At 44.8% G+C, this 25886-nt stretch overlaps 1 protein-coding gene across 2 annotated transcripts in view; it reads right to left on the bottom strand.

Moving 5' to 3' along the window:
* Positions 1 to 655: 655 nt before the first annotated feature.
* The window catches only part of AKAP12 (A-kinase anchoring protein 12), a 97201-nt gene continuing 71970 nt past the window's right edge, over positions 656 to 25886 (bottom strand). Inside the window, exons 1-3 of one of the 2 annotated variants that reach the window (XM_061206777.1) lie at positions 23828 to 24047; positions 1768 to 6763; positions 656 to 744 (exon numbers count right to left, since the gene is read on the bottom strand). In XM_061206777.1, the coding sequence (XP_061062760.1) occupies positions 1776 to 6763; positions 23828 to 23852 (5013 nt within the window). In that variant the 5' untranslated portion in view covers positions 23853 to 24047 and the 3' untranslated portion in view covers positions 656 to 744; positions 1768 to 1775. Of the gene's footprint in view, positions 745 to 1767; positions 6764 to 23827; positions 24048 to 25886 lie in introns of those variants that run through there. The other variant, XM_061206776.1, reaches the window with a different exon arrangement.

Below are 25886 nucleotides of genomic sequence, written 5' to 3' on the forward strand. Positions count from 1 at the left end.
TAATCTGCTACTGAAAAAAACTTCCTTCCAACCTCCACTGGGGGGACAGAAAGAAAAACTTCCCAGTAACAATGGAACATTCTGTATGTTTCCCCCCCAAAAACACTTTTTATTTTTAGTGCACTGTGCGTAATAGGAAAGTGACCAATTTCAGAGTGATACTAAACACTCTGAAAGGACATAATCCTTAGTGAATTTTAAAACAAGAAGTGTAGCTTCTGATCAGGAATGTTATTTCTAGGAAGCTCTGTCTTCAAAGGTTGTAACTGAGGCAGACAGCTTCCTGAGACTTCACTGTGGTTACATGCCCCGTCGTATACTGTGTGATACAGAAGGAATGCACTATACTGTAATTACCTTAAACATTAAGAAAAAAATATACAATAGATACAGAAGGAGGATTACTTAAAACATACATATAAATACATAAAGAACGATACTCCAGTTTGAGAAGCAGAACCAGGTATTGCCAACTCCAGTTCCGGGCTAAGAATTAAGGACCTTGAATCAGAAACATTATATGGTACCAAGGGAAAATATCAGGGTGGTCTTGAAAGGAAGAAATGTTATCTGGCTACAGCTCCCGATGAAGCCTCAGGATTGTCAGGGGTTCTCTAGAAATGAGAGCAGTTGATGTTTCTGTTCTTCCGTTCCCGAAGTTCTGTAAGATTGGTCTCGTCAGCAGCATTCGTTTTCTTCTCCCACTCGTCTTCACACTCTGGTCTTGCAAATACACAACTGTAACTGTAGAAGGAAGTCAGAATCAAAAGTAAATAACATCTCCTTCCCCTCCCTCTTTTATTCAACAACAGAAGAGTTGTGAAAGTGAGTTGCAGCCAATGGGAACCCTAGTGAAAACCACAGTTTAACTCTGTAAGAAAGAAAGATGGTGAAGGTCCATAATACAGCATCCTTTGCTACCCGAACACCAGTAGGCAGGCTCTCACATGCCCTGGAAATTTTTTTAACTGCTTCTTACTGCTGCTGGAAGAAATCCAAGTTTTCCCAGAGAGCTATAAACTAAGTTTCAAGCACTACCTTATAAACCTACTTTGGACTTCTAGTTATCAAAAAAAATGCAACAAAGTAGCTGTGAGCACAACATATTTCTTATGTCTTTGAGCCAAACACACACACAGTCACACTGGGGGTAAAACGAAGTCATTACTTTCAGGACACCAGTAAGACTGAAGAGCATGTCAATAAGAAAAAGGAAACTAACCCTGGGGGCTTCCCTGGTGGCGAGTGGTTAAGAATCTGCCTGCCAGTGCAGGGGACACGGGTTCGAGCCCTGGTCCAGGAAGATCCCACATGCCACGCAGCAACTAAGCCCATGCACCACAACTACTGAGCCTGTACTCTAGAGCCCGCGAGCCGCAACTACTGAGCCCGCGTGCCACAACTACTGAAGCCCGCATGCCTAGAGCCTGTGCTCCGCAACAAGAGAAGCCGCTGCAGTGAGAAGCCCATGCACCGTGACAAAGAGTAGCCCCATTCGCCGCAACTAGGGAAATCCCACGCACAGCAACAAAGACCCAATGCAGCCAAAAATTAAATAAATAAATAAATAAATAAATAAATAAACAAATAAATTTTTAAAAAGGGAAACTAACCTGGATCTCCTAGTCTGGTTGAGGGTTATTTCCCCAGATGTAGGTTCTGCATAAAATCCTAATTATTTGAATTCCTGCTTCCCTCATAACAAATCTGCCATCAGATGACAGAAAAGAGAGCAAAATTACTTTCAAAGAAAAGGAAGCTACTTACGTGATGTTTTAGGATTCTGTGGGTTCGGGTTTTGCCGGTTCTCTCTCTTGGTCCTGTGTCTCCTCCTGCGTTTGTGTTTTGATCTCTTTTTCTGACTCGCTCTGCCCTTTTTCTTCCTGAAATTCTACTTCCTGGCCATCTCCCTTCTCTTCCAGTTTGGGTCCAATTGTATCTGGAGACTCTTTGGTTGAGCCTCCTGATGGCTCAGCATCTTCCAGGGCTGAGGTTTGGTTCCCGGGGTCATCAGCAGTATCACCTTTTTCATCTTCTTGGGATTCAAACGGTGACTTCTCTGTTCTTTCTCCAAACCCGGCACCACCGTCATCTTCTGGCACAGACTTTGTTTCAGGGGCTTCTCTCTTTTCCTTGGATGGGAAAGCTACCTCTTCAAGCTGCTGGCCATCTACCCGGGAACTTTCTACCCTAGTGGCCGCCATCTTCTCTAAAGTTTCATTCACATCTTTGGAAACATCTGGATGTGTGTGTTCCCCGGCACTTAGTGGGGACTCCTCTTTGGCTTCGATGGTTTGTGTTTCATCCAATGTGCAGGCCTGAAGTTTGCTTTCTTCTTTCTCGATTTTCTGCCCAGCCTCCTGGCTGTCGGCTTCCATCAGTTGAGCCTGGGTCTGGAAAGCAGCGGCCGTTTCTTCTGTACTCCCCAACTGGTCAACAACTGTCTGAATTACGTTTTGTACGAGCTTGCAGCTCTCTGTCTGAAGTTTCAAAATCTCATTTTCAGCCTTTAAATCTTCCTCTCTTGTTTTGCTTACTCTGCCTTCCTGACAACCAACCTGCTCACCGTCTCCATCTGACTCCCATTTCTGTGATGTGGTTTTCTCTCCTTCCAGGTTAGCGATGATGCCTTTTTCAGGCGTAACAGATACTATTACCGGTATTGATATGGCCTGAGACTCAGTCCCTGTGGGCACCGCATCTTCTCCCGGCTGAGCAGGAGAGTCTTCGTCTTTTTCTGAGGACTTTTCTTCCGGTACTAAATGTGCCTCTGCAGATTCCAAAGTTTCTGCTGTTTCTAAAATCTTGATAGCTTCTCCTAAGACCTTCTCCCCCACTGCCGCAGCTGTTAGAGCTAATGATGCCTCAGAGCTTTGAACCTGAATTTCTGTGCATGCCTCTTCCTCATGAACGGGCAGAGAAGAACTTGCTTCAAAACTGATGACTTCCTTTTCCCCGTCTATGACGGTTACATTCACTGCCTGAACCAGTTGCTTAGTGAGCTCTTCACATGTGGTAACAGCTGGTTTGCACTCAAGTTTCTCTTCATTTACTTGAGTTGGCTCTAATTCCGTTTTGTCCCTTTCCACTTGAACTACCCTCTCTCTCCCCACTGGGGTTGGAAGAGACTTAGCAGGACTCTGGAGTTGGAGATCATCATTCTGAAATTCAGCTTTTTTCGTAACTTCATCCTCAAGGGCAACTTCAGTTATCTTTTTCTCGGTTATTTCTGTGTCAGCAGACACCACAAGTCCTTCGACAGATGGCTCCTCTTTGGTTTCCTCATCAGCACATCGGCCAGCCTCTTGAATCACCTCAGTCTTTGAAAGGATGGGTACAGTTTCCACTGTTACCTCTTTATCTATATGTTCTAGAACCTCTTCCATTTCTGAATGCTTTTCTTCCTGGGATTGAAAATTGGAAGGTTCTGGAGGCATCTCTTTCAGTGCAGGAAGTGCCTCACCTTCTGTGACCTGGTATTGGGTACCGGATGGAACCTCACCATCTTCATCGATTTCCATGATCTTGGTCTGCTGGCTTACATTTGTAGCTTCAAAATCTGCTACTGGGGTGCTTCCATTGGTCTCACTGTCTGTGAGGGTTTCAGCTGAGTCAGGAGCAACAGCCTGTTCTGGGACAGTCTCTGGTTTTACCGCAGCCACGGTTTCAGCTGGACAAGTGCTTGTAAGCTCCCTGGCCTCTGCACTCTCTGTGCCTGGAGGAACTTCTTCCAAGCTTTCTGGGGTGGCCTGTACAATCACCGTCCCCTGTGTCAAAGTCTCAGTTTTCGTTTCTTGTACATGTACTTTGGATGCTCCATCCATTGCTTCCTTCCAATCGAGTGCATGAGAATCCTCTTCTGCTTCTTCCACCTGCTCCAGTATTTTTGCTTGTCCTTGCTGGGTTGTCTGGATGGTGTCGTCTAGCCCTCTGGCGTCAGGCAGCTGTGATTCTTCTTTAACTTTTTCTGCAACGGCCTGCAGCACCTCTTGGGTCCTCTTCGCCTGGTCTTCCATGTCGGGCACGCTGCCCTCCACCTCCTGAACCGGTGTTGCTTCCTCGGTGGTGTCTGGAAAGTCGGTTAACTGGGAAACAGCCGAAACCATGTCGGTGGTCTCTTCAGCACCAGAGGCTTCTGTGGCTTCTTCAGCACAGGATGCCTCTGTGGTTTCTGCGGCCGTCAGAGCTTCAGGGGTCAATTCCACCTTGCTGGCGATTGTGTCATCAGCGGCCTCCTGGCTCTCTGGCAGCGTTTTGGTATCGACGGGGGTTTCCTCTGCAACGACTTCTTTTTCAAATACCTCCCCAGATGGTGACTTGTCTTCGTCTTCTGCTTGTTCAAGAGGTTCTGTCACCGAAGCAGAGATCCAGGAAGGTGCCCTTTCTTTGATGTTGGTCACGGCCCTTGTCCCGTCCATGACAGCCACAGTCACGGTGTGAACCAGACTCTTGCTGAGCTCCTCCGACACGTCGACAGCCACCTTCTGCTCGGGGCCCTCCTCGCTCTTCGGAGCCTGCTGTGCTTCTGTTTTCTCCCTTTCCACCGCATCGTACTCGGACAGAGGCACCACGGCTGGGACGTCCGAATCGTCCTCGTTGACCTCCGTTGGCCCCGTATCTTCCATCGCCGCTTGTTCTTGTTTCCCATCCAGCCTTTTCTTCCTTCGCCCAGGAATAAACTTCCTGATTGAAACCCAAGACTCTTCTTTCCCCAGCTCGGCATCTGAGGCTGAATATTCTAGGCCGGACCCAGCTACCAAGTCCTCGCTTTTCTCTTCCAGTTTTGACTTGGATTTTTTTCTCGAGGTGACTAATCTTTTAAATGACTCCCAGGTGGAGACCCCCTCCCCTTCGCAGGGGCTGCCGGCCTGCTCGGGTGAGGAACTTCCTGGGGGCTGGTCGTGGTCTTGGGAGCCGGCAGGGAGCGCGTCTGGGCCCGGCTCCCTGTCTCTCCCTGCTTCCTCTGGTTTTTGGCTGTCTCCTCCTCCCAGGGGTTTTGGTCCCCCTTCGTCGTCGGAAGAGGATGCTTTTCTTGCTCTTTTCTTGGATGACCCCACACAAATCAGAGCTTCCCAGGACACGGAGGTGTCAACCTTGCGCTTTGGCTCTTCCGGCTTTTGCTCCTCTCCGTTTCCCTTCCCCTCTTCCTGCACTTCAGAGGCGGCGCTCTCCGTGGAGGACAGGGTGGCGCTCTTGACCTTGTCCACTTCGTCCTCCTTGTCACTTTCAGAGAGCCTTCTCACGCGTTTCTTGGGCGTCACCATCTTTTTGAAAGATGCCCAGGGGGTAACACCTTCCCTCTTCTTCTCTCCGTCGGAAGTGGTCCCTTCCTCCGTCTCCCCGTCCTGGGGGGCCTCGGCCACGCCTTTCTCCAGGCACGTGATCTCCTCGGGCTCTTCGGGGGACGAGGCCGAGCTCTCGCCCTTGGGTTCGTCTGGACTGTCGGGAGACTCCGCTGAGGCTGGATGCTGCTCCCCGGACTCCTCATCTCCTCCTCTTTTCCCTTTCTGTTTCTTTCCAGAGAGCTTTTTTAAGCCGCTGCTAGTGAACAGCTTCTTTAAAGGGCTTCCCTGCACCTTAATTCTCTCCTGCGAGGACGGCATTTCCGCCTCCCCGACGACGCCCTCAGGGGGCGTGGGAGGCGCTTTCGCGTCTGCGCCTGCGCCGAGCTCGGCCGGCTGGGAGTGGTCCCCGCTGGGGGCGCCCGCCTCTTCCTCCATCCTCAGCGGCGCCTCCGTGGGCTCGGCGTCCCGGAGGTCGGCATACGTTTCAAGCGGTCGCTCAGGTGGCGAGGGCTCTACTATTTCTTCCACCTGGGCTTTCTGCTCCTCCGTGTCCTTCTCTACAGTGCTGACGTGGACCTCCGCGACAATCTCTACTTTTTCATCGAATACTTCCGTTGCTAACGGGGCGGGTTTCTCTTCGGGAGGTGCTTGCACTTGGTCTTCGGGGGGCAGCTCCACTTTTTCATACTCAGCCGACAGCCTGGCATCCTGGGCACTCTCGCGGGCCTCCTGTGAGGGCGGCTGCTCGGAGAGATCTTCCGTCTTCTCGTTTTCTTCTGTGTCTGCCTTTTCTGGCTCTTGCTCCTTTTTCTTCTCTGAAGCCTCCAGCTCATCCTCCCGAGGCTTCCTGAAACTGGTCTTTTTTCGCCAGCCGGCCCAACCTTGAGTGAAGAATTTTTTGAAGGGCGATGCGGTTTCGCTGGCCACTGGACTAGTTGGAGAGTCTGGAGATCTGGCGGGTTCTTTCTCTTGTTTTTCTTCTCCTTCATCTTTGCCTTCCTCGGCTGGTGGAGCGGACTCCGCCTGAAGGGAGATTTCTGGGCGGCTCTGCTCGTGTCTGGGCGTCTCTTCGGGTTTCTCTGTGGACTGTTTCAGTTCAGTGTCTTTGGGTGTCGCGTCCCCCGTCTCCTGGCTGGGCTCCCGGTGATCACCAGCCCCGTCGGACCCTCCTGGCCCTCCGCCTTCCTCCTTTTTGACGGTGAGGAGCTGCACAGCGTCAGACTTCTCTGTCTTATCCTTTTTCACAGTGAATTTGAAGCCGACAAACTTAAACACCTTCTTAAATCCTACGTCGTTAGCCTGGGGCTCAGCCGGTTGCGTCAGCTCGTCTACACTGCTTTCTGAGGCAGGGATCTGTTCCATCATCTCAGGCATTTCCTCCTGCCCCTCCCTCGTGATGTCTTGAACCGCTGCTGAGTTAGCAGCCATGTCTTTGTCTGAGTCCCTTTCACTCGCATCTTCAGACTCTCTCTGTCCAACTATTAATAGGAAAAAAAAAAGAGAGGGGGGGGGTGGGGAAGAAAAAGGTTGAAAATGATTACAATTCAAGACAATTAAATATTTAAAAAACACGGCCAATGAATACTTTAACATCAGGCAGTTCCAAGATCGGGTAACGGTCTTCCCAGTATCTGTAAATCTCAATAGATTAGGCAAAAAATTAGTTATAGGTAAGCGGCCGCAACATCACTAAGGGTAGGTCAACCAGACGGCGTATGCAAAATGGAATCACACATCACACCTAGGATCTAGAATCCATCAAGCTTTAAAGATAACTTCCACTTTATAGGAAATATAAGGTTAGAGAAACTAAGCTAAGTAAGTACCTAGACAAATCTAAAGGAGGGGCATTCTATGTGATAACTACCTGGCCTCTTCAACAAGTCCCCAAAGGCGACCAGAGCTCCTTGGGGAAATTCTGGGCTAGGTCAGGGAAAGTACAAGGAACATTTTATTGCAACAAAAGGGGGTGCTCAAAAGCTTGGGGGGGTGGTGCATATCCAAAGGACACAGGAGCCAGCTTGAAAGGGCTCCTGCTGGCCAAACTTTGAAGCGTAAAAAAATAACAACAATGATAGGTTATAATACACTGAATAAAAATAGAATCTATGAACCAAGAGTGACACTACAAATACAACATTGTAAATCAACTATACTTCAATTAAAAAAGAGAGATACCAAAAAAGTAATTGTGGAGCAGGGGATACTTCCTTATGAAAAAACGCCAATCAATAAATTTAGATATAACTTCCACTTTGGTCCTTAGAGTCATTTCTTTAGAATTCAGAATTCTACCACATCAAGATTCATATTTATTAAGGACGAGAGTTAAGAAAAACGGTTCTTTTATAGACAATTGCTCAGGCTCTTCCTAGGCCGCAGCAAACTGCCGTTCAGCCTTGAAAATGCAGAGCATCACTGTCTCTGAACACGTATTTGTATCATTCATCAAACAATTAACTTAAAGGAAATAATATAAGTGGATTTTCGCTTGCAGTTAATTTGGAAAGGAGAAAGCCATGTTTTAATTCACTTCAACTGTAGGGTCAACTGAACTGAACTTTTTCAGTTGCTTAGAAAAATAAAAATAATTTCTCATTATAGAAAATAAATGCAACACTGTTTCATGGCCAATGAGGTTACTCTTTTGAATGTGGGCCTGACTGAAGGCATTTGGAATTAGTCATATCACTATTAAAATCAGCTATTCAGAAACAAATTTTAAAAAGACAGGAATTAGGGGGAAAGTTTTTAATAGATGAGACTTGGAAGCAAAGCAAGGAAATTGACTGGCTGTAGCTTAAGCGGTTGCCTTATTTGGTAAAGCCTAGTGGCTGTTTGTCAGTAGGCTTAGAAAAACCATGTTTACTAACACCATTCTAATAACTCATTCAGTCAAGAATCAAGAGATGCTAAAACTTTTGGGTGAAAGGTTTCCAGCACACTTACAGTTTTAGAGTATCAACACACAGATTTCTTCGTTTCAAAAGCAACAACTTCCTTTATAATGGAGAAATCTGCCAGGCACCACCTTAACCAAGCGATCAGAATTAACATCTCCAGTAATGGGACAAAGCTGTCATCATGCTTCGTGATGTGAGGCACTGAGAAGGCCAATAAATCACCTACACAGTACTCCTGACAAAAATGTTTAACAGCATTGAATCGTGTGGAAACAGTCAGACAACAGCCCACACTGAAGCCTGGCCTGAAATATAAATGTTGCAAAGGACAAAAATCAAACATAAATACAAATGGATTGTCTGCAAGTAACTGTCAAATAGTTTAAGGAGAGAGAATGAGGGAGTACAGGTAGAGGAGAAAGAAAATGTGGTAAAATATCAGTGAATGGTGAATAAGGTCAAGTGTATATGGGTGTTTATTGTATTTTTCTTTAGGTTTGAATTTTAAAACTTGTTGGGGGTTAAAGAAGCAAGTCAATGTGATTTAATAAAGGGTGGGATTCTGTGCTAAATTTAAAAATTTAAGAAACGTAACAACCAGAGACACCAGGCATGGTCCTGGGTTGGATATTTGTTAGGGCAAGCCAGCTCAATGACATTTTTGGGTCTCCTTGGGATACTCGATGTGAGATTAGAGGAGATGAATTCTTACCAAAATGAAAGGGTAGAAATTTTGACTGAAGAAAAGCAGGTTACCAAACAGTGTATGTACTATGACCTCATTTTGGTTTAAAAACTCTCTCTCTCTCTCTCACACTCTCACACACACACACACACACACACACACACCCCTCACATACGACTTCTGGAGGATGGGAATGTGATATATTTTAGTTTTGCTTGTCTGAATTTTCTTATTTTCTATTTAGTATTGCTTTCTGTAATAAACAAAAAGGTCAATTAAAACTGACGCACAAAAAGGTCCCAATAATGTTGGAACAACATACTTAATGCCTGCTGCACAAAATGAAGCTTAATAATTATAACCAGTTCCAATACCAGTGCTTAGAACGTGGCAGTAAGTATTTGAAATACAGAAATATGTGGAAATACAGAAACCATATGCCTATCCAAATCCATAAATTAATTTATATCATCTTATTTCTCCAAGAAAATAATTTTATACTTTATGTGAAATATTACAAACCTATGTCTACAAATTTCCATTTTACTATTTATTGGGTTTCATTTTGAAAGTGAAGCCTAGAAAGTTCACTGAAAAACTGTCCAAAGTACCACCCAAGTGAATACCAAAGCCCGCATGCAGAGCCCTGTTTGAACATGCCTTGTACTGTGCTAGAAATCAACCTAAAGTCCTTTTCCCCTTGCTTTTTCTTTTCTAACATTACCAGATGTATGGCTAATCACAGACAAAACCTGTGACCATCTGGGCCTCTTCTTCTGCAGAGAGGAAGGAAGGATACTGAGGAGGCGCTCTGACCCTGCCCACGTACTTACAGGGGTGGGCAGGGCCTCGGCTTTGGTGACAGTGCGTAGTTGTCTCTGTAACAGTTTTGGGAGTTTCAGCCAATTCTCATTTTTTTCTAACTGATATCAGCATCTAAAGGCCACGCCAGTGAAAGCTGGGACTCCTAACCACTAGGCAACCAGGGAACTCCCCGAACTGAACATTTTTTTTAAAAATTCATTTATTAATTTATTTATTGTTGGCTGTGTTGGGTCTTCGTTGCTGCCCGTGGGCTTTCTCTAGTTGTGATGAGCGGGGGCTACTCTTCGTTGCGGTGCACGGGCTTCTCATTGCAGTGCCTTCTCTTGTTGCGGAGCACAGGCTCTAGGAGCATGGGCTTCAGTAGTTGTGGCGTGCCGGCTCTAGAGTGCAGGCTCAGTAGTTGTGGCGCACAGGCTTTAGTTGCTCTGCAGCATGTGGGCTCTTCCCGGACCAAGGCTCGAACCTATGTCTCCCGCACTGGCAGGCAGATTCTTAACCACTGTGCCACCAGGGAAGCCCCCCGAACTGAACATTTTAGGTAAGGAAGGTCTGAAGAAAAACCAACTTGACTACTTTCAAGTACACTTCTTAAAGGGAACTTTTTCCTTTTCTTTTTTAAAAAAATCAATTTGAGAACCAAACACTGAACTCTAGTTAATAACATGCATGCTGAAGTGTTTAGGGGTGAAGCATACTGATGCCTGCAACTTACTTTGCAATGCATAAAAGAGAAGTAAGACGGACTCATGAACAGATACAAGGATGGATAGCTGAAGAGATATGTGAGAAGGCAAGTATGGTAAAACATTAATTATACAATCTAGATAAATATACATGTCTAATATTCACTTTTCTTTCAACTTTTTCATATCTTAAAATTTTTCATAAATAAATAAATTTGGGGCGAAAAGCTCCCCAGGTGATAAAAAAAAAATCACTTTGAAATACACATTTGTGACCAACTTTAGACTTTATAAACAATAAAGGAGGACTTCCCTGGTGGCGCAGTGGTTAAGAAGCCGCCTGCCAATGCAGGGGACATGGGTTCGAGCCCTGGTCCAGGAAGACCCCACATGCCGTGGAGCAACTAAGCCCGTGCGCCACAACTACTGAGCCTGCGTGCCGCAACTACTGAAACCTGCGCAGCTAGAGCCCGTGCTCCGCCACATGAAAAGCCACTGCAATGAGAAGCCTGCGCAGTGCAAAGAAGAGTATCCCCCGCTCACCACAACAAGAGAAAGCCCGTGCCCAGCACGGCAGCCAAAAATAAATTAATTTAAAAAATGCAGCCAAAAATAAATTAATTAATTTAAAAAAAGGCCCAATACAGCCAAAAATAAATAAATTTATTTTAAAAAAAAATAAAGGAAAAATTACAACCCACATTAAATACTGAGGCAAATATCCCAAGAGAAAGAAAAATTCAGACATACGTGATAGACTGTCCAGAGTATCCAACCCTGACATTCCTTTCCTTCTGGGAACACTTTCTCCCCATTATTTTTTTAAAAGTATGTATAATCTTCTGAAATAAGAAGAATATGCTGTTTATCTCTTGTAAAAATAAAATACAGTGTGTGTGAAAAAAAAAGAATATGCTGTAAGTTTCCATTTGTTCCTATTATAATCCAGTTTCTACAGTTAAGTCTAAGCATTTCTTGAAGTTAAGTGCATTTCGATGAACTACTTTACAAATTTTCCCAATTATAAAAGCATACTCATCAGAGAACTTTCTGCAAACACTTCTAATGCAACACAAGAGATGTGACCTTTTTTTTAAAGATGGATATCATTGGAAATACACTAGAGGAAAAAGTCAAAGCCCAACTATAAACTCTATTCTACTATAAATTTACTAGTAATGCACACATATAAAAATTAAATTTCCTGCCAGCAAGCAGGAGGTAAAAACACTCATTAACTAACCTCTCTAGAAACCATTAGAAAATGCAGAGACGTTTTGCTAACATAGTAGGAGAAAGTAGGTGTTATACACACACCATTTCCCCCCTGTTTCCCCTCCATGCTCCTAAATCTGTGTTTCAATTTGAAACACCTTTTATAAAACTCTGGGATGACTGGAATGTTTACAGTCAAAACTCGGGAAACAAAGATGAACAGCTGCTAACTGGTATTACAAAACAACTATTGATGGTTCCTTATAGCTTAGCAATATTCAGATGTTCTCTTTAGAGTGTTATATGGCTGAACCCATTAAAAAAGAAAAGTATTTAAGATCACAGGAAAATTTAAAATCCTAACTGGTCAACTGGTCTGCAGTCTCTTTTTACCTAAGTAATCCTAGGAGCTACTATTGTCAGAACAATCTTCCAGACTGGGCAAGGCCCCTGCTGGCCCAGATGCTGCCTTTGTGCTTTGTGCAAAAGGCTGGAAAAACCCAACTCAGCGCTGATTTCCACTTGCCTTCTGTACCAGCTAGACCTGTACAGACCTTACAGAGAGGCCCTGTTTCCTAAAATACCCCTTTGATCACATCATGAAGCTAGCTGCCAAACATCCCTAAGGGCTCCAGGATCTAGGGGAGTGTCTTCTAAACTACTAACCTGGCAGCCAAGGCTGTCTAAATTACATTCTAACACATAAGCCAACTTAAAAAAAATTTTTTTTATTGGATATATGCATATGTATAACTGATTCACTTTGCTGTATACCTGAAACTAACACAACATTGTAAATCAACTATACTCCAACAAAAATAAGCCAACTTTGATCGCACACTTGTGCTTTAGAGGTCTGTAACCTGCCTCAAACCACGTGCGGCCACGTGGCTACCCACTCAGCTGGGAACCCGCAGGTAGTGAAACTTAGATCATTTTTTTTCAGCCTCGTTTCCTATGACTGGGCCAGGCGCTCGGCGTGCTGCAGCCCAAGTAGCAAGGCCTGCTCTGTCCTGTTCTGCATCCCCCATTTTGCTCGCCTGCCTCTGGGCTCTCCGGGGCGGGGGCGGGGGGGGGGCAACTTTCTGGTCTTGCCTAAATCCTTGTGATTTTTCGAGGCCTGTATCGTTTTCTACCTCGCCCGTCTGCCCGGCAAAGACCTTCCCAGGTGACCCCAGCCTGCACAGTCTCTATCCCAATCCTCACCCCCCTCCTTCTAGGTCATTGTCTTCCCGGATGTGCCTCTTTCCGGCAAGAAGCAACATGCAGCCTAGGGCCTCCCTTGCGCTGCGGTTCTGTTTTTCAGTCTCCGGGCGAGGTGCTGGCTCGGAGAGTGCAGGGTTCGGGCACATGCTCCGCGGGCCTCAGCGAACCCTGTGGAGTCCAGAGGGTGGCTCTGCAGCCCTGGGCATGGTGTCCTGTGGTGTCCCTTCCTAACACCCGCCCCTGCGCGCTCCTGCGCCAGCAGCTTGATCAACGCAAGGGAAAGGAGGAAGGATGGAAACCCACACACCCATCTAACTGACACTTCGGGGGGGGGGGGCGCTCCCAGCGATCCGGCCCGCCAGGCCCCGGGGCGAACCGCCGCTGGGGGGCGCGCGCTACTCACAGCAGAGGATACTCCCGCAGGGCATGGCGCGCGCCGCAGGCCGGCAGGGGCAATCCGACAGAGGCGCCGGAGGCCCCAGCCTTCCTCTGACGGCTGCCCCATCGCTGCATGGAGACGCCCCTGGGGGAGTCGCGCGCGTCACAAAGGGCGCAGCCTCCTCGTCAGCCTGCAAGGGGAGGCCCTGAGCATCACCCCCAGGGCCCCCTCTTCCAGGCGAAGCACACTAGATGCCGGAAACCAGCCAAACCTCCCTGGCCAAAGGCCGCCAAACCTCACTGCCGCAGCGTTCCCGTACTGCCTCTGTCTTATCCGCACAACATTCCATCGAGTAGTTGATCCAAAACCCGCATTGCCTATCAGTGGCCCAGGGCATGGCAGGCACCTGTGCCTGGGCGGGTTTGTTTGTAAGTGCTTTAATTTCCTAAGTACTAGAATAAGAACTGGGTTCCCATTACGAAGCTATCATTTCCAATCATAGAGCCTTAGAGCTGGAAAGCAGAGGTCACCTGGTCCCCCCAGCTGGTTTACAGGGGAATAAACTGACTTCAAACATGGTTGTATGTGGGAAATGCAAAACGGTATAGCCACTTGGGAAGACAGTGGGGCAGTTTCTTGCAAAACTAAACACGCTCTTACCATCTGATCCAGCAATTATGCTCCTTGGTTTTTCCCTAAATATTCTTGGTATTTACTCATACCCACATTTGGTATGAGTTGAAAACATGTCCACACAAGAACCCACACACGGATGTTTATAGCAGCTTTACTCACAATTGCAAAAACTCGGAAGCAACCAAGACGTTCTTCATAGGTGAATGGATAAATAAACTGTGGTATATCCAGGCAATAAAATATTATTCAGCACTAAAGACAAGCTAGCAAATCATGAAGACGTGGAGGAGCCTTAACAAGCGCATATTACTAAGTGAAAGAAGCCAAACTGAAAAGGCTACATACTGTACGATTGCAACTCCACAGCATTCTGGAAAAGGCAAAACTGTGGAGACAGTAAAAAGATCAGTGTTACGGGGGTAGGGAGGTGGGAGGGATGAACAGGTAGAGCACGGAGGACTTTTTAGGACGGTGAAATACTCTGCATGATACTCTAGATACATGTCATTATACATTTGTTCAAACCCACAGAATGTACACCACCAAGAGTGAACCAATGTAAACGAACCCACACCAATGTAAACTATGGACTTTGAGTGATAATGATGTCAGTGTAGGCTCATGGATGGTAACAAATGTACCGCTGTGGTGTGGGATGCTGATAGTGGGAGAGGCTAGGCATGTGTGGGGTTAGGGAGTATATAGGAACTGTACTTTCCACTCTTTCTTGCTGTGACCCTAAAACTGCTCTAAGAAATAAAGTATTTTTTACAAAATGGTAAACACAAAGTTTGTCTTTTTAAAAGAAAAATAAACTCCATGTACTCTCAAAGCATTAAAATTCTTATTCTCCAAGCATTGTAACTTCACAATTTGTAAATGCCACTATGACAAGAAAAATTATTTAGACATGTCAACACCTACACTTAAGAGAAAAATTGCTATATGTCTGATGTGGACAGCAATTCAAATTCTATTTCATTGTAAAAAGCGGTTTTTTCATGGTTACAGTCATGCTTTAAAAAAAGAAAGAACACATATATCCTACGCACCCACTCAAAGATAATGATTCAAAAGATCACCTGAGTACACCTGTAACTTATGTAATATTGTACATCAACTCTACTTCAATAAAAAAATTTTTTTAAATGTTGTAAGATCACCCGACCATCATTTTGTCACTTTGTCAAGGTAAAGACTGGATAAAAGCAAGAATCAATGGGTGCTGGACTTCCCTGGTGGTGCAGTGGTTAAGAATCCATCTGCCAATGCAGGGGACACGGGTTCGATCCCTGGTCCGGGAAGATCCCACATGCCACGGAGCAACTAAGCCCGTGCGCCACAACTACTGAGCCCGCATGCCGCAACTCCTGAAGCCCACAAGCCCTAGAGTCTGTGCTCTGCAACGAGAGAAGCCACTGCACTGCAACAAAGAGTAGCCCCCACTTGCCGCAACTAGAGAAAGTCCGCGTGCAGCCACGAAGACCCAACTCGGCCGTAAATAAATAAATAAAAAAGAATCAATGGGTGCTAAATGGGGGAGGGGGGGAGTTGGGCTGGATACTTACATGCCTAATAGTCGAAAGGGTGGTGAAATCGGACAACAGCTCAACATCAACCTATGAGGGACAGATGGACATTGTGTACAATACCTTGAGAAGGAAACAATGTCATCTGCGGCTAAGAATGCACAACCTAAATTCAATTAGGAGAAAACAAACACAAAATAAGGAATGTGGTAGAAATGGGAAGAGAACTATATGCTTTGAACATGCCAATATCTAAAAGACAAAGGTTATACAGATGTTCCAGATTAAAAGAGGCTAAACAGATTATGACCTAAGACCTGACCTGAGGATGGATCTTGCAATGCAAGGGGAGAAGGATAAAAAGGACCGTATTAGATAACTGACAAGATTGAAAAAAGAATGGTAGATTATAAAATAAGTATTGTGATAATGTAAATATCCGACATTGATAACAGTACTATGATTACGAAAGGAAATATCTCTATTCTTAGGAAATACACATTGAAGCATTTAGGAGTGAAGGACCATGATGTACATAACCTATCCTAAGATGATTCAGAAAGCGTCACATCTCATGCCTACATAAGACATAACAGGAACCTGTATGTTGGTTGTTTATTTTGTTTTGTTTTCCAACATAGAGCGAGAGAGTAAATAATGAAGCAAATGAGGCAAATGTTAAGAAGTGAATCTAGGTGAAGAGTACATGATGTGTCCTGTACTATTTTTATTTTTGCTACTTCCTCTAAGTTTGAAGTTATTGTTTTAAACAATCAATCAGAAGAATGAACAAGTGCAGATGACTAATGAAAATATAGAGAACAACACAAATGGATAGGGTAATGATTCACCCTACCTGATTTTAGTGGCTCTTTGCCTCACATTATATACCATAAAACAAATTTTTTTTTTAAATTTATTAATTTATTATTTATTTTTGACTGTGTTGGGTCTTCGTTTCTGTGCTAGGGCTTTCTCTAGTTGTGGCAAGCGGGGGCCACTCTTCATCGCAGTGCGCGGGCCTCTCACTATCGCGGCCTCTCTCGTTGCGGAGCACAGGCTCCAGACGCGCAGGCTCAGTAGTTGTGGCACACGGGCTTAGTTGCTCCGCGGCATGTGGGATCTTCCCAGACCAGGGCTCGAACCCGCGTCCCCTGCATTGGTAGGCAGATTCTCAACCACTGCGCCACCAGGGAAACCCCAACAAATTTTTATCAATGAATTAAATAACAGAAAAACTTTTCCCCTACCCCTCAAAGAAGAGACAGAATTCAGGTAGAAAGGAAGAAGATTAAAGACCAGACGTTCTAGAGACAGACTGGTGTTTAAATTTCAGCTGCACCACCTACTAGCACTAGGCCCTTGGGCACATCTCTTGAAGTTTCTGTTCTTAGTGCCCTCACCTATAACATAGGTCCCCCTCCACTACTAGCACAGGCTAGTAGCCTAGAATAAAAATAAAACAAAAGCCATTAGAATGGCTTTTTTTTTTTTTGCTTCACTGTTTTCCTCAGAACAGAAATACTTCCTTTTAATTACTTTTTACCAATTCCAACGGTGATCTATATGAATTGTAGATGATTTAAAAATACAGAAAATTGGGAATAACATCCATAAAGACAATGTCCAGTGATAACGGCTATTAATATCTGTATTTTCTTCTGGATAAATTATCTAATAGTCTTCAAAACTATGACATACTGGTTGCATAATTTATTTTTATGTCCCCTTGTTTTTAGACAATTTATGTTGGTCCAATTTTTCATTATCACACTCACATGTATAAAGTCACTGTCCAAACCCGGGAAGGAGTTTTTGAACAGAAGAGGGCAGTCTTGAGCAGCCTTCAGCTCTCCAGACCTGGCAGCCTTGAGACACTCCTAGACCTTCAGCACCACTAGACGCTGCAGAAACCCATCAATACATAAAGTTTAGGTGCTTTCAAGTTCTGTGAAGTCGTATCGCACCTGTTTTTACCTCTTTGACTCCCAGCATAAACACTTCAAGGGGGAAAATGGGCATTCTGAGTTAGCTCCCTATCTGCTCTCTTCTTCTTTATTTGCACCCAGATCTAGATCCTTTTCCCCGATTTTGGACCAAGTTAAGGTCACATGTAGATGAGCCTTACTTTCTGTCTGGAACTCCCTTCCTCCCCATCCCTGCTTTCCCAGCCCAACTGTACACAGTACAGCAAAATCACATTTCCCACATTTCCCAGGTTCTGGCTGAAGGCGGAGACTCCCAGACCATCATCCGTCCCACCCACGTTCCAGTTTGTGGTTAGCAGAAAGCTCTTTAAAGGGGTTTCTATGAGCTGTCTGCATGCAGGTTCTAAGTGAGTTCAAAGATCTTAGCTTGGTGAGCAAACAGGAGGCTGTTAAACGCATAAAAGAACAGCTAAATAAATAAATATCAGTGTAAAAATATAACAATACAGCTTATAATCCATGAAATTATAATCAACTTATCAAAAAAGAAAAGAAAAAAGAAGAACAGCCAAAAACTGTGGGGTGGCAGAGAGGAGTGGACCACGCCAGTAGGTTCAGCTGTTGGGAGTGGAAGAAGGTGAGTGACAGGAAGCAGGTAATAATGGTGGAGACGGCTTTCGGGGAAGACAGTCCAGTGTTCACCTGTTCGGACTTAGCATAGCCGAATCTACTCACAACCACACTTACAAGCATTTCACTAATACATTTACTTTTAAATGACTTCAAAACCTCCTCTGCTCTAATCTGACACATCAGCTCCCTATGGAATTGCTGTCTGCCTTAGATTTGTCCAATTGGATAGGAAGAGGAAAATCAAAAAGCTTGATCATCTAAGCATCACTGATTTGGGGATGCACTTTCTTGGCATCCAAAAAGTCCTTCCACAAAATAACTGGTTTAGGGTGGGCCTTTCTGATACAATGTATAATTATCCCTCATGCGGGGCTTTGAGGTATCCAGCCATTTTGCAGAACGCTGCCATTAATCCTGCAAGTTTCTCAAACACCCAGAAAGTCCAAACACAATGCTCCCATATTCAGTGATGCTGCGGTTTACCTAGAAACTCCATGTTCTCGCCAGGCATCAAAGATGGCCAAAAGGTTGGGAAAGGGAGTCGGTCAATGTGTCAACTGGGAAAGCTCTAGGAGGCAGGACCGGCAAATGCTTCATCTTCACGCAGTCCTGCTCGTCACTGGTCCTCTCCCCACCCCACAGACACTTCAAAGGGCGAGGAAACACTACAGTCCTTGCAAGGATCCCCACGCTCATCGGCAGCACCCTCAACATAGTCTTACCTGGACACGTGATTTGTGTCAACATGGTTTTCCACTAAAACCGTCAGTGGCATCAACATCATGTAAGTCTTGCTTCGTAAATAAACATCAACATAGAAACCAAATATTTCTAGTCCCTTTTTCTGGGAGAAGATTCTAGTCATATGCCTTTGTGAGTGAGTGTTACTACGTTGGAAACATTACTTGGAAAAGAAAAAGATGATTTAAAAATGACATAGGAAGTGCTTTCACTCACTTAATTGTCTGCATATGCCCCAGAAGGAGCCTCCTTAGGGACAAACAGCTTTATAGATGCAGAAAAGACAAAGGCGAGTGACGGGTGAAGCGATGGTGCAGCTTCTGAAGTTGTTTTATCAAAGACTTTGAATAAGCTTTTTGTTTGTCTTTATGTTTTTCTAAGACAAATGAAAGGTCTCCTTTTCTTTTTTTTTTTTAGCCACACTGCACCGCTTGTGGGATCTTAGTTCCCCAACCAGGGATCGAACCCTGGCCCCCGGCAGTGGAAGTGCGGAGTCTTAACCACTGGACTGCCAGGGAAGTCCCGAAAGGTCTCCTTAAAGAAAAAAGTGTGGAAAGTGAAACGGAGAAGAAAAATGACAGCTGGTAGGACATACTTTCTGCCCCTATATTTTTACTTTTAGAAGTATAAACTATCCTCAGGTACTACATAATAGGAAAACTTATAGCATATCTGTAATAGTAATAACCTATGAGTTGTTTAATATTTTGAACAGCTTAACAAGCCCTTCCAAGGCTAAAAAAACCTACAGAACATTAATGAAGTCAAGTAAATGTGAAAATATACGAATAGTTATATCTTTAGTAATGTCGAAAGAAACCAAAACTTGAAAGCATTTCGTGGACAGAAATTCCACTTTGGAAGAGAATTGTCAAAGCTTTTCCTTTTTCGGTGTTATCGTCTACTAAACTATGTTTATCTGCAGATAAATGTCCAGTCAATCCCAATTTATAAAATCAAGCACAAGAGATCTATGAGTATGGGCGAATATACATTTTCCCTGTGAAAAATTTCATAATCCTCCACCTCCCAAGTCCCAAAGGGCCCATGATCACAAGAGGTTAAAGGTCCTGTACTGAATCCTGCGCTCCATGCAGACACCCTGCTCCCAAGCTCCACAAAAAGCATCCACCATTTGTGGGTCCAAAAGCTGCAAGATCAGCATTCTTTTCTCACTCTTCCAAATACTCAGAGATTAAGAGATACAAGTATGACTTGTTTTCTTTTACTTTAGAGGTTTAAAAGAAAAAAAAACTTTTAAGGAACATGTCATATTATAGATTACAAAATGTTAATGTTTTTATCCAAACTTAGATGTATTTGTCAGATAAAAAGTGCAATATTGTAAACAGCTATAACGTTGATTTTTTTTTTTCAGTTTAGTATAACCGGCGCTCTCCATTCCCCACGCAAATCGGGGCTGCTTGCTGTGACATCTGGAACTGGTTAACTTTCCCCCATGATTTGCAGCATTGCCCTGAAATTTTTCCAGGAATTCTCCACATTCTAAATCCATCTCTGTGTCTTACACACCCAACCAACTATTCTCATTCTAATGCTCATCAACCACGAAACCTCCAAGGGGAGATGTGTAACTGGGGTTGAAGCTCAGAGAAGAAAAACCCCACACAGGAGCATACAGGTGATGCTCATCATTGGCCCTGGCCTTGATAGTGACGTTCAGTGGTCCCTTAGACACCTGGGCAGGCATGTAAAAATGTGGGCACCACGAAGTCAATATCAGCATCCGTTACACAATGAGAAAGAGGTCCTTTACAAGCTACTCTACAGCTGTGCTTCTTAGTAGCTGTGGAACACCAAGAGAAACTTAGTTTTCATGATAAAAAGGGGTTAAAAAACCACTTTTTGCAAGATTTTTGTGGGAAATCATGATAACGGCCACTCAGAGTGGGCACTCGGTACACGGCAGTTACTGGGCCAGAGTTGTGAGGGTATTAATTTCAGGTTTCACAAATCCCTTGGTAACTAGTCTGCCTGCATGGCAGAGAGAAGCAGCCATGTGGGGGGGGGGATTTTTTCAATCTTGTAAAGTGATTTGCATAAAGAAGTGCATTATGAATCATCTAGAACTTTTGTGAATATTGGAGTATTCTTTCTTCCCAGTTTACTTTAGAGATAAAGAATACTGTTGCCCTAATTCCTCATGATAACTCTATATTTTGTCTCAATACTGTGTGTGAGTTAGGGAAAACAGGAAAGATATTTTCCAACTAAAAAAGGTGGTGTTTTTTTGTTTTTTTTTGCTGGCATGCCATTGATACATGGGTGGGGAGGGGATACCTCTTTCATCATAGTGTCCAATTACTTATTTTCTAGTTTTTAAACTAAGCTACTGCTAACATGATGTGAGGGAAAGACTTCAGGAAAGGCAACAGAATGTGACGTGAATAATCAATCATCTCCTACTTGAAGGTCTGCTGTATTCACTTCAGGGGATTGTGTGCACAGGGTCTGAGGAGGGGAGAATAATGGTCAGTATTAGGTGACAGCTTTCCCCTGCTTTACAAAATGAAAACTCATTCCTAAGCAGTTCTACAAAAATGTCATCAATCCTGCTCCCTTCCTATTAATTGTGAAACTGAAACACATTCTCACATAAGGCAGTCCTACTAAAGCAGCCGAGAATAACTTTCTCCTACATTATTTATTTATTTATTAAAAAAAAATTTTTTTTTTTAATTTATTTAGGCTATGCTGGATCTTAGTTACTGCATGCAGGATCTTTAGTTGTGGCATGCAGGCTCTTAGTTGCAGCATGGGGGGATCTAGTTCCCCGACCAGGGATGGAACCCAGGCCCCCTGCATTGGCAGCGCAGGGTCTTAACCACTGAACCATCAGGGAAGTCCCTCTCCTACATTATTTAAATGAGCAATCCCAAAGTTACAAAAAAACCTTTGCTATTCAATTAATCCTGAATGCCAATTTTAAAAGCCTTCATTGCTTTTCAAGATTCTGACCAGTTATTTAAAGACCATTGATTGTAAATCTTCCTCATCAGAATAACTTGCAGAAAAAAAAAAAAAAAAGACGGTTGAAACTCCTTTTTAATTTTTACTTCTTCCATTATGAAATGTTTATTTGCGATAAACTTTTTGGAGTTTAAGATGTTCTGCACACTTTCTTTTTACCAGGAAAAAACAACATTTTGCCACATCCTTCATATCAACATTGTAATAAAAGTAAAACTCAGAAAGCAATTGATCCAATTATTTAAAGTTGCCTTAAAAATTAGACAGCCCTTGCAACTGTTTCCATTCATTTAGCATCCCATTAGGATTATCTGAACCAATTTTTTAAAGCCCCCAAGTATCCCAAGTTTGTTAACTCAACTTCTGCTTAAAAAGGCCCACCTTCCTTTCCCATAAGAAACTGAGCATGTGATAAACTCATCAAATAGTGAATATAATAAAGATCATACTGTACACAAAAAGCACTCGGAAAAAGTCACGATCATAGAAGCCCCACCCCCAGCTGTGACACCCCACAAACCACACTCCCAGGCAGGCTCTCTCAGGGTTGAGCATTTATATGTCTCATTCATAGAAAAATTAATGATCTGGGAAAAAAATGAATTTTGTGTTTCTAATTTTTAAGTTTTGTGTAGTCTAATAATACTTTCTAGGTATCATGTAAATTTTCACGCTAGGTACAGGGTAGAAAGGCAAGTCGAGTTAACTTGGGGAAGGAATTTTAAGGAAATTTCAAAGTAAACAAGCTTATCTACAGGAAGTGAGAGATACGGAGAAAAATTTCAAGTCCTAGAAATTCTATACTGCACTTTTTGGAGAACAAAGATCTCAAATATTCAGAGAGGAGCTGGTCTTATAAACCTAAATTAGCAAATGGAGTTTAATTTTGATGGGGGCAAAAGGCAGAAAGGAGGAGAAAACAGGCAGGTTCCTAAGGATTCAGGCTGCAGTACATTAGCATGAGAAGACCAAGTGACAAGCAAGAGGAGCTCTGAGTACATTCCACAAGTTTGATATCTGTAACTTATTTGCTGGAGGTAGGTATTAAATATTATCATTCACACTCAACAGCCAGATTTCTAGAAAGCAAGCTTAAGAAACATACATTTTTATTATTCACTGCCCAAATACTGTTGCCTGTTAGTCACCAATTTTACAGTAACTATGGCTTTATTAAAACCACCACACAGGCCTTTTTCACCTTCTGAGATGGGCCACACTCTGTCCTGTAGAGTGTGTTTCCCTCTAAATAAATCCGCTTCGTGCCTATCATTTTGTCTCTCACTGGATTCCTTCTGCGATGAGACATCAAGAACCTGAGCTTCATTAAGCTCTGACACCAGGCAAGACTCCAGCCTCCATGACCTTCCCTGAGTTCCAACGGGTGGATTCAAACAGTTGCTAATCAAGGAAGAAGCAGCCAAGAAACCATCTGAGGCAAGATTCAAGGGACCAGAGAAGCTCCTCAAGATTAGGAGACCAACCACCTGAGACCCTGCACACACCCTAATCTTGTCAGCAACCCCGCCCCTGAAGTATCCTTATAAAGCTCCTCATCAAATTCTGTGTCCCGCGTTGGGACACAGTTTTTCAAGGCAAGACCTGCTGTGTCCCCTTTTGCCTGGCAAAGCAATAAAGCTATCCCTTTCTACTTCACCGCCCCCCCCCCAAAAAAAACCACCACACAAACCAGAGCTAATATTTTCATCCCCTAAATGGCCAAGTGTACCTTCATTGCCAGTTCCTAATAAGCAGGTCAAAATGTCAAATACTGCAATTTCTCAACAACAGGAATTTACCTTTTTTTAATGACTATAGCAAGCACTTAGGCTTTCACAACCTATTTTCAAATTCACCCCAATCTAACATGCATCTGTTGGGGTGGGGTTGTCGTTCCCCTCCACCAGGGGAAGAGGTGCAACCCCTCACAAAATGCATTCCAGGTCTCCCCTGGGCCCGGGTCAGGAAGATTCCTGCAGAGGCAAAAAAAAAAACGTTGGGTTTACTTGGTGCCTGCTGAGCCGAAAAGAGAATGATTTTCTGATCAAAAAGTCAGCACAGTGAGAGCGTTAAATGCCCATCAGGACGTCCAGCCGCTGCCCTGCGGCCCCCGACCCGCCCATGTCCAAATGCAGGTTCCTCCGCCTGCCATGGAGGCAGGACACAGCTGACCCGGCTTCCGCCTTACCTGTGATGGCGATGATCCCCAGCATCTTGGACGGCGCACTCCGAGCGGGGAGAGCGGCCGCCCTCGTTCTCTTCGGGCGGTTGGCTGGAGCCGCACGGGGTCTTGCCGGCGCCCCGCCCCCCCCGGCAGTCTACGCTGTGATCGGCAAGAACGAAGCGCCAGGCCACCCTCGGAAGATCAGGGAGAGCCAGGGGTGCCTGCGGAGCTGCAGCCAGAAGCGGATTGAGGCTGCGTTTCCCTGGCTAATTATGCGAGGACCCACCCACCCATCCGGGCCGGCGGGCTGGGGGCCCGGGGCTGGGCTGGGCTCGGCGCTCTCCAGTCATGTGTTTCGCTTTAAAGGAGAGGAGCCCTCCCTGTAGCTGGCCTCCGTTCGTGGTCAGTAAGGCTCTGCAGAGAGACCCAGGGAGGGTTTCCGAGTTGCTGGGATGAATAAGACCAGAGTCAGCGGCATTTTATCTAAACCGTTACTTCATTCCTGGCACCGATTTACTTCTCTGTCTCTTAGCTCTTAATATTACTTAAAGGAAATAACCACACAGATATTAAATTCTACTGCCATTTAAAAAAAAGACTGTGTTCCGTACCCTTATGCTTGTTTAGAGGCTGATGAGGTGCAAAAATGCAGTTTCCTTTTTAGCACCTATAGCATTTTATATTTTCACCATCTGCTTCTCACACAGGCACACACTCTGCACTGATCTGGGGTTGGCAACCCTCAGCTGTCCTGTTTCCTGAACTCTCTGAGAAGGGCTGTTACAAGGCGAACATGTGTCTTCAACACTTGGTCCAGGCAACTTTTTCAAAGTCCAAATACTTGCGCATTACGTCTGTTCCCCGCCCCTCTCCGCCCCCCGCCAAGCCGTGGTAGAAGTTAGTTAAACTTTCAGATCAAACTATGCCGTATTCCAATTTAGAGACACTACGGCATCTCTAACATACAGGCACACAGCATGAAAATCAGTCAGAGCCGACATTTAAAGTTCAGAAATTTTCAAGCAGCCCTAAATTTGTAAAATCTTTTTTTCACTGAAACTTCAGATTTGTTCTATATAAAGACACGGGATAAGTGATAAGTTGGGGGGTTCTTACGATTTTGACACATTATTTCCATTTAGGCCCTCCTGGGTTTGTTTCTTTTTTCATACTTTTTATCACTTCATGCCTTGCCTGTCTGACCCCATTAGCACAGGCTCTCCCCCTAAGTAAACAAAAGAAAGGTTTACTATTGCTTTTTTTCTTCAGGCAGTGAAGATTTTGTTCATCATTGCTCGGCGGCAGGGAGGAAGGTGGGGGGCTTGGAGTGGACCAGAGTGGGCACAGGAAAGAGGAGGGGGGAGGGGAACAGAATTATCAAGAAAGGCTAATAAGGGCTTCCCTGGTGGCGCCGTGGTTAAGAATCCGTCTGCCAATGCAGGGGACACGGGTTCGAGCCCTGGTCCGGGAAGATCCCACATGCCGTGGAGCAACTAAGCCCGTGCGCCACAACTACTGAGCCTGCACTCTAGAGCCCGCGAGCCACACTACTCCCACGTGCCACAACTACTGAAGCCGGCACGCCTAGAGCCCCCTGCTCCGCAACAAGAGAAGCCACCGCAATGAGAAGCCTGCGCACCGCAACGAAGAGTAGTCCCCACTTGCTGCAACTAGAGAAGGCCCGCGAGCAGCAATGAAGACCCAACGCGGCCAAGAATTAAAAAAAAAAAAAAAAGAAAAGAAAAGAAAAGAAAAGAAAATGCTAATGAGGACAGACGTGTTGGCTGGCATGGCACGTAGTTGCTCCCTCTGGCCACCAGGGGGCGCTACGCACCCTATCAGGCCTACACCGAGCAAGGTTAAGGCGGCACCGTTGCTGGCAACCAGACCTTGTTACAGAAATCAGCTTCGGCCTCCATAGATTGGATTTCCCTCATGTTCCGGCGAACACCCAGCCTGGCCATACGTCCAAGTGGGAACAGGGAGTGATGCGCCTTGTCCTGAGGCCTGGGAGCTGATTCCCAGAGTGAGCCACTTAGCAGTTTCCTAACCTTTATCTTCCCTAGCAGAGTCTTCACTTTGG

This window comes from Eubalaena glacialis, chromosome 12 (genome assembly GCF_028564815.1).
Source record: "Eubalaena glacialis isolate mEubGla1 chromosome 12, mEubGla1.1.hap2.+ XY, whole genome shotgun sequence".
Classification (NCBI taxonomy): domain Eukaryota; kingdom Metazoa; phylum Chordata; class Mammalia; order Artiodactyla; family Balaenidae; genus Eubalaena; species Eubalaena glacialis.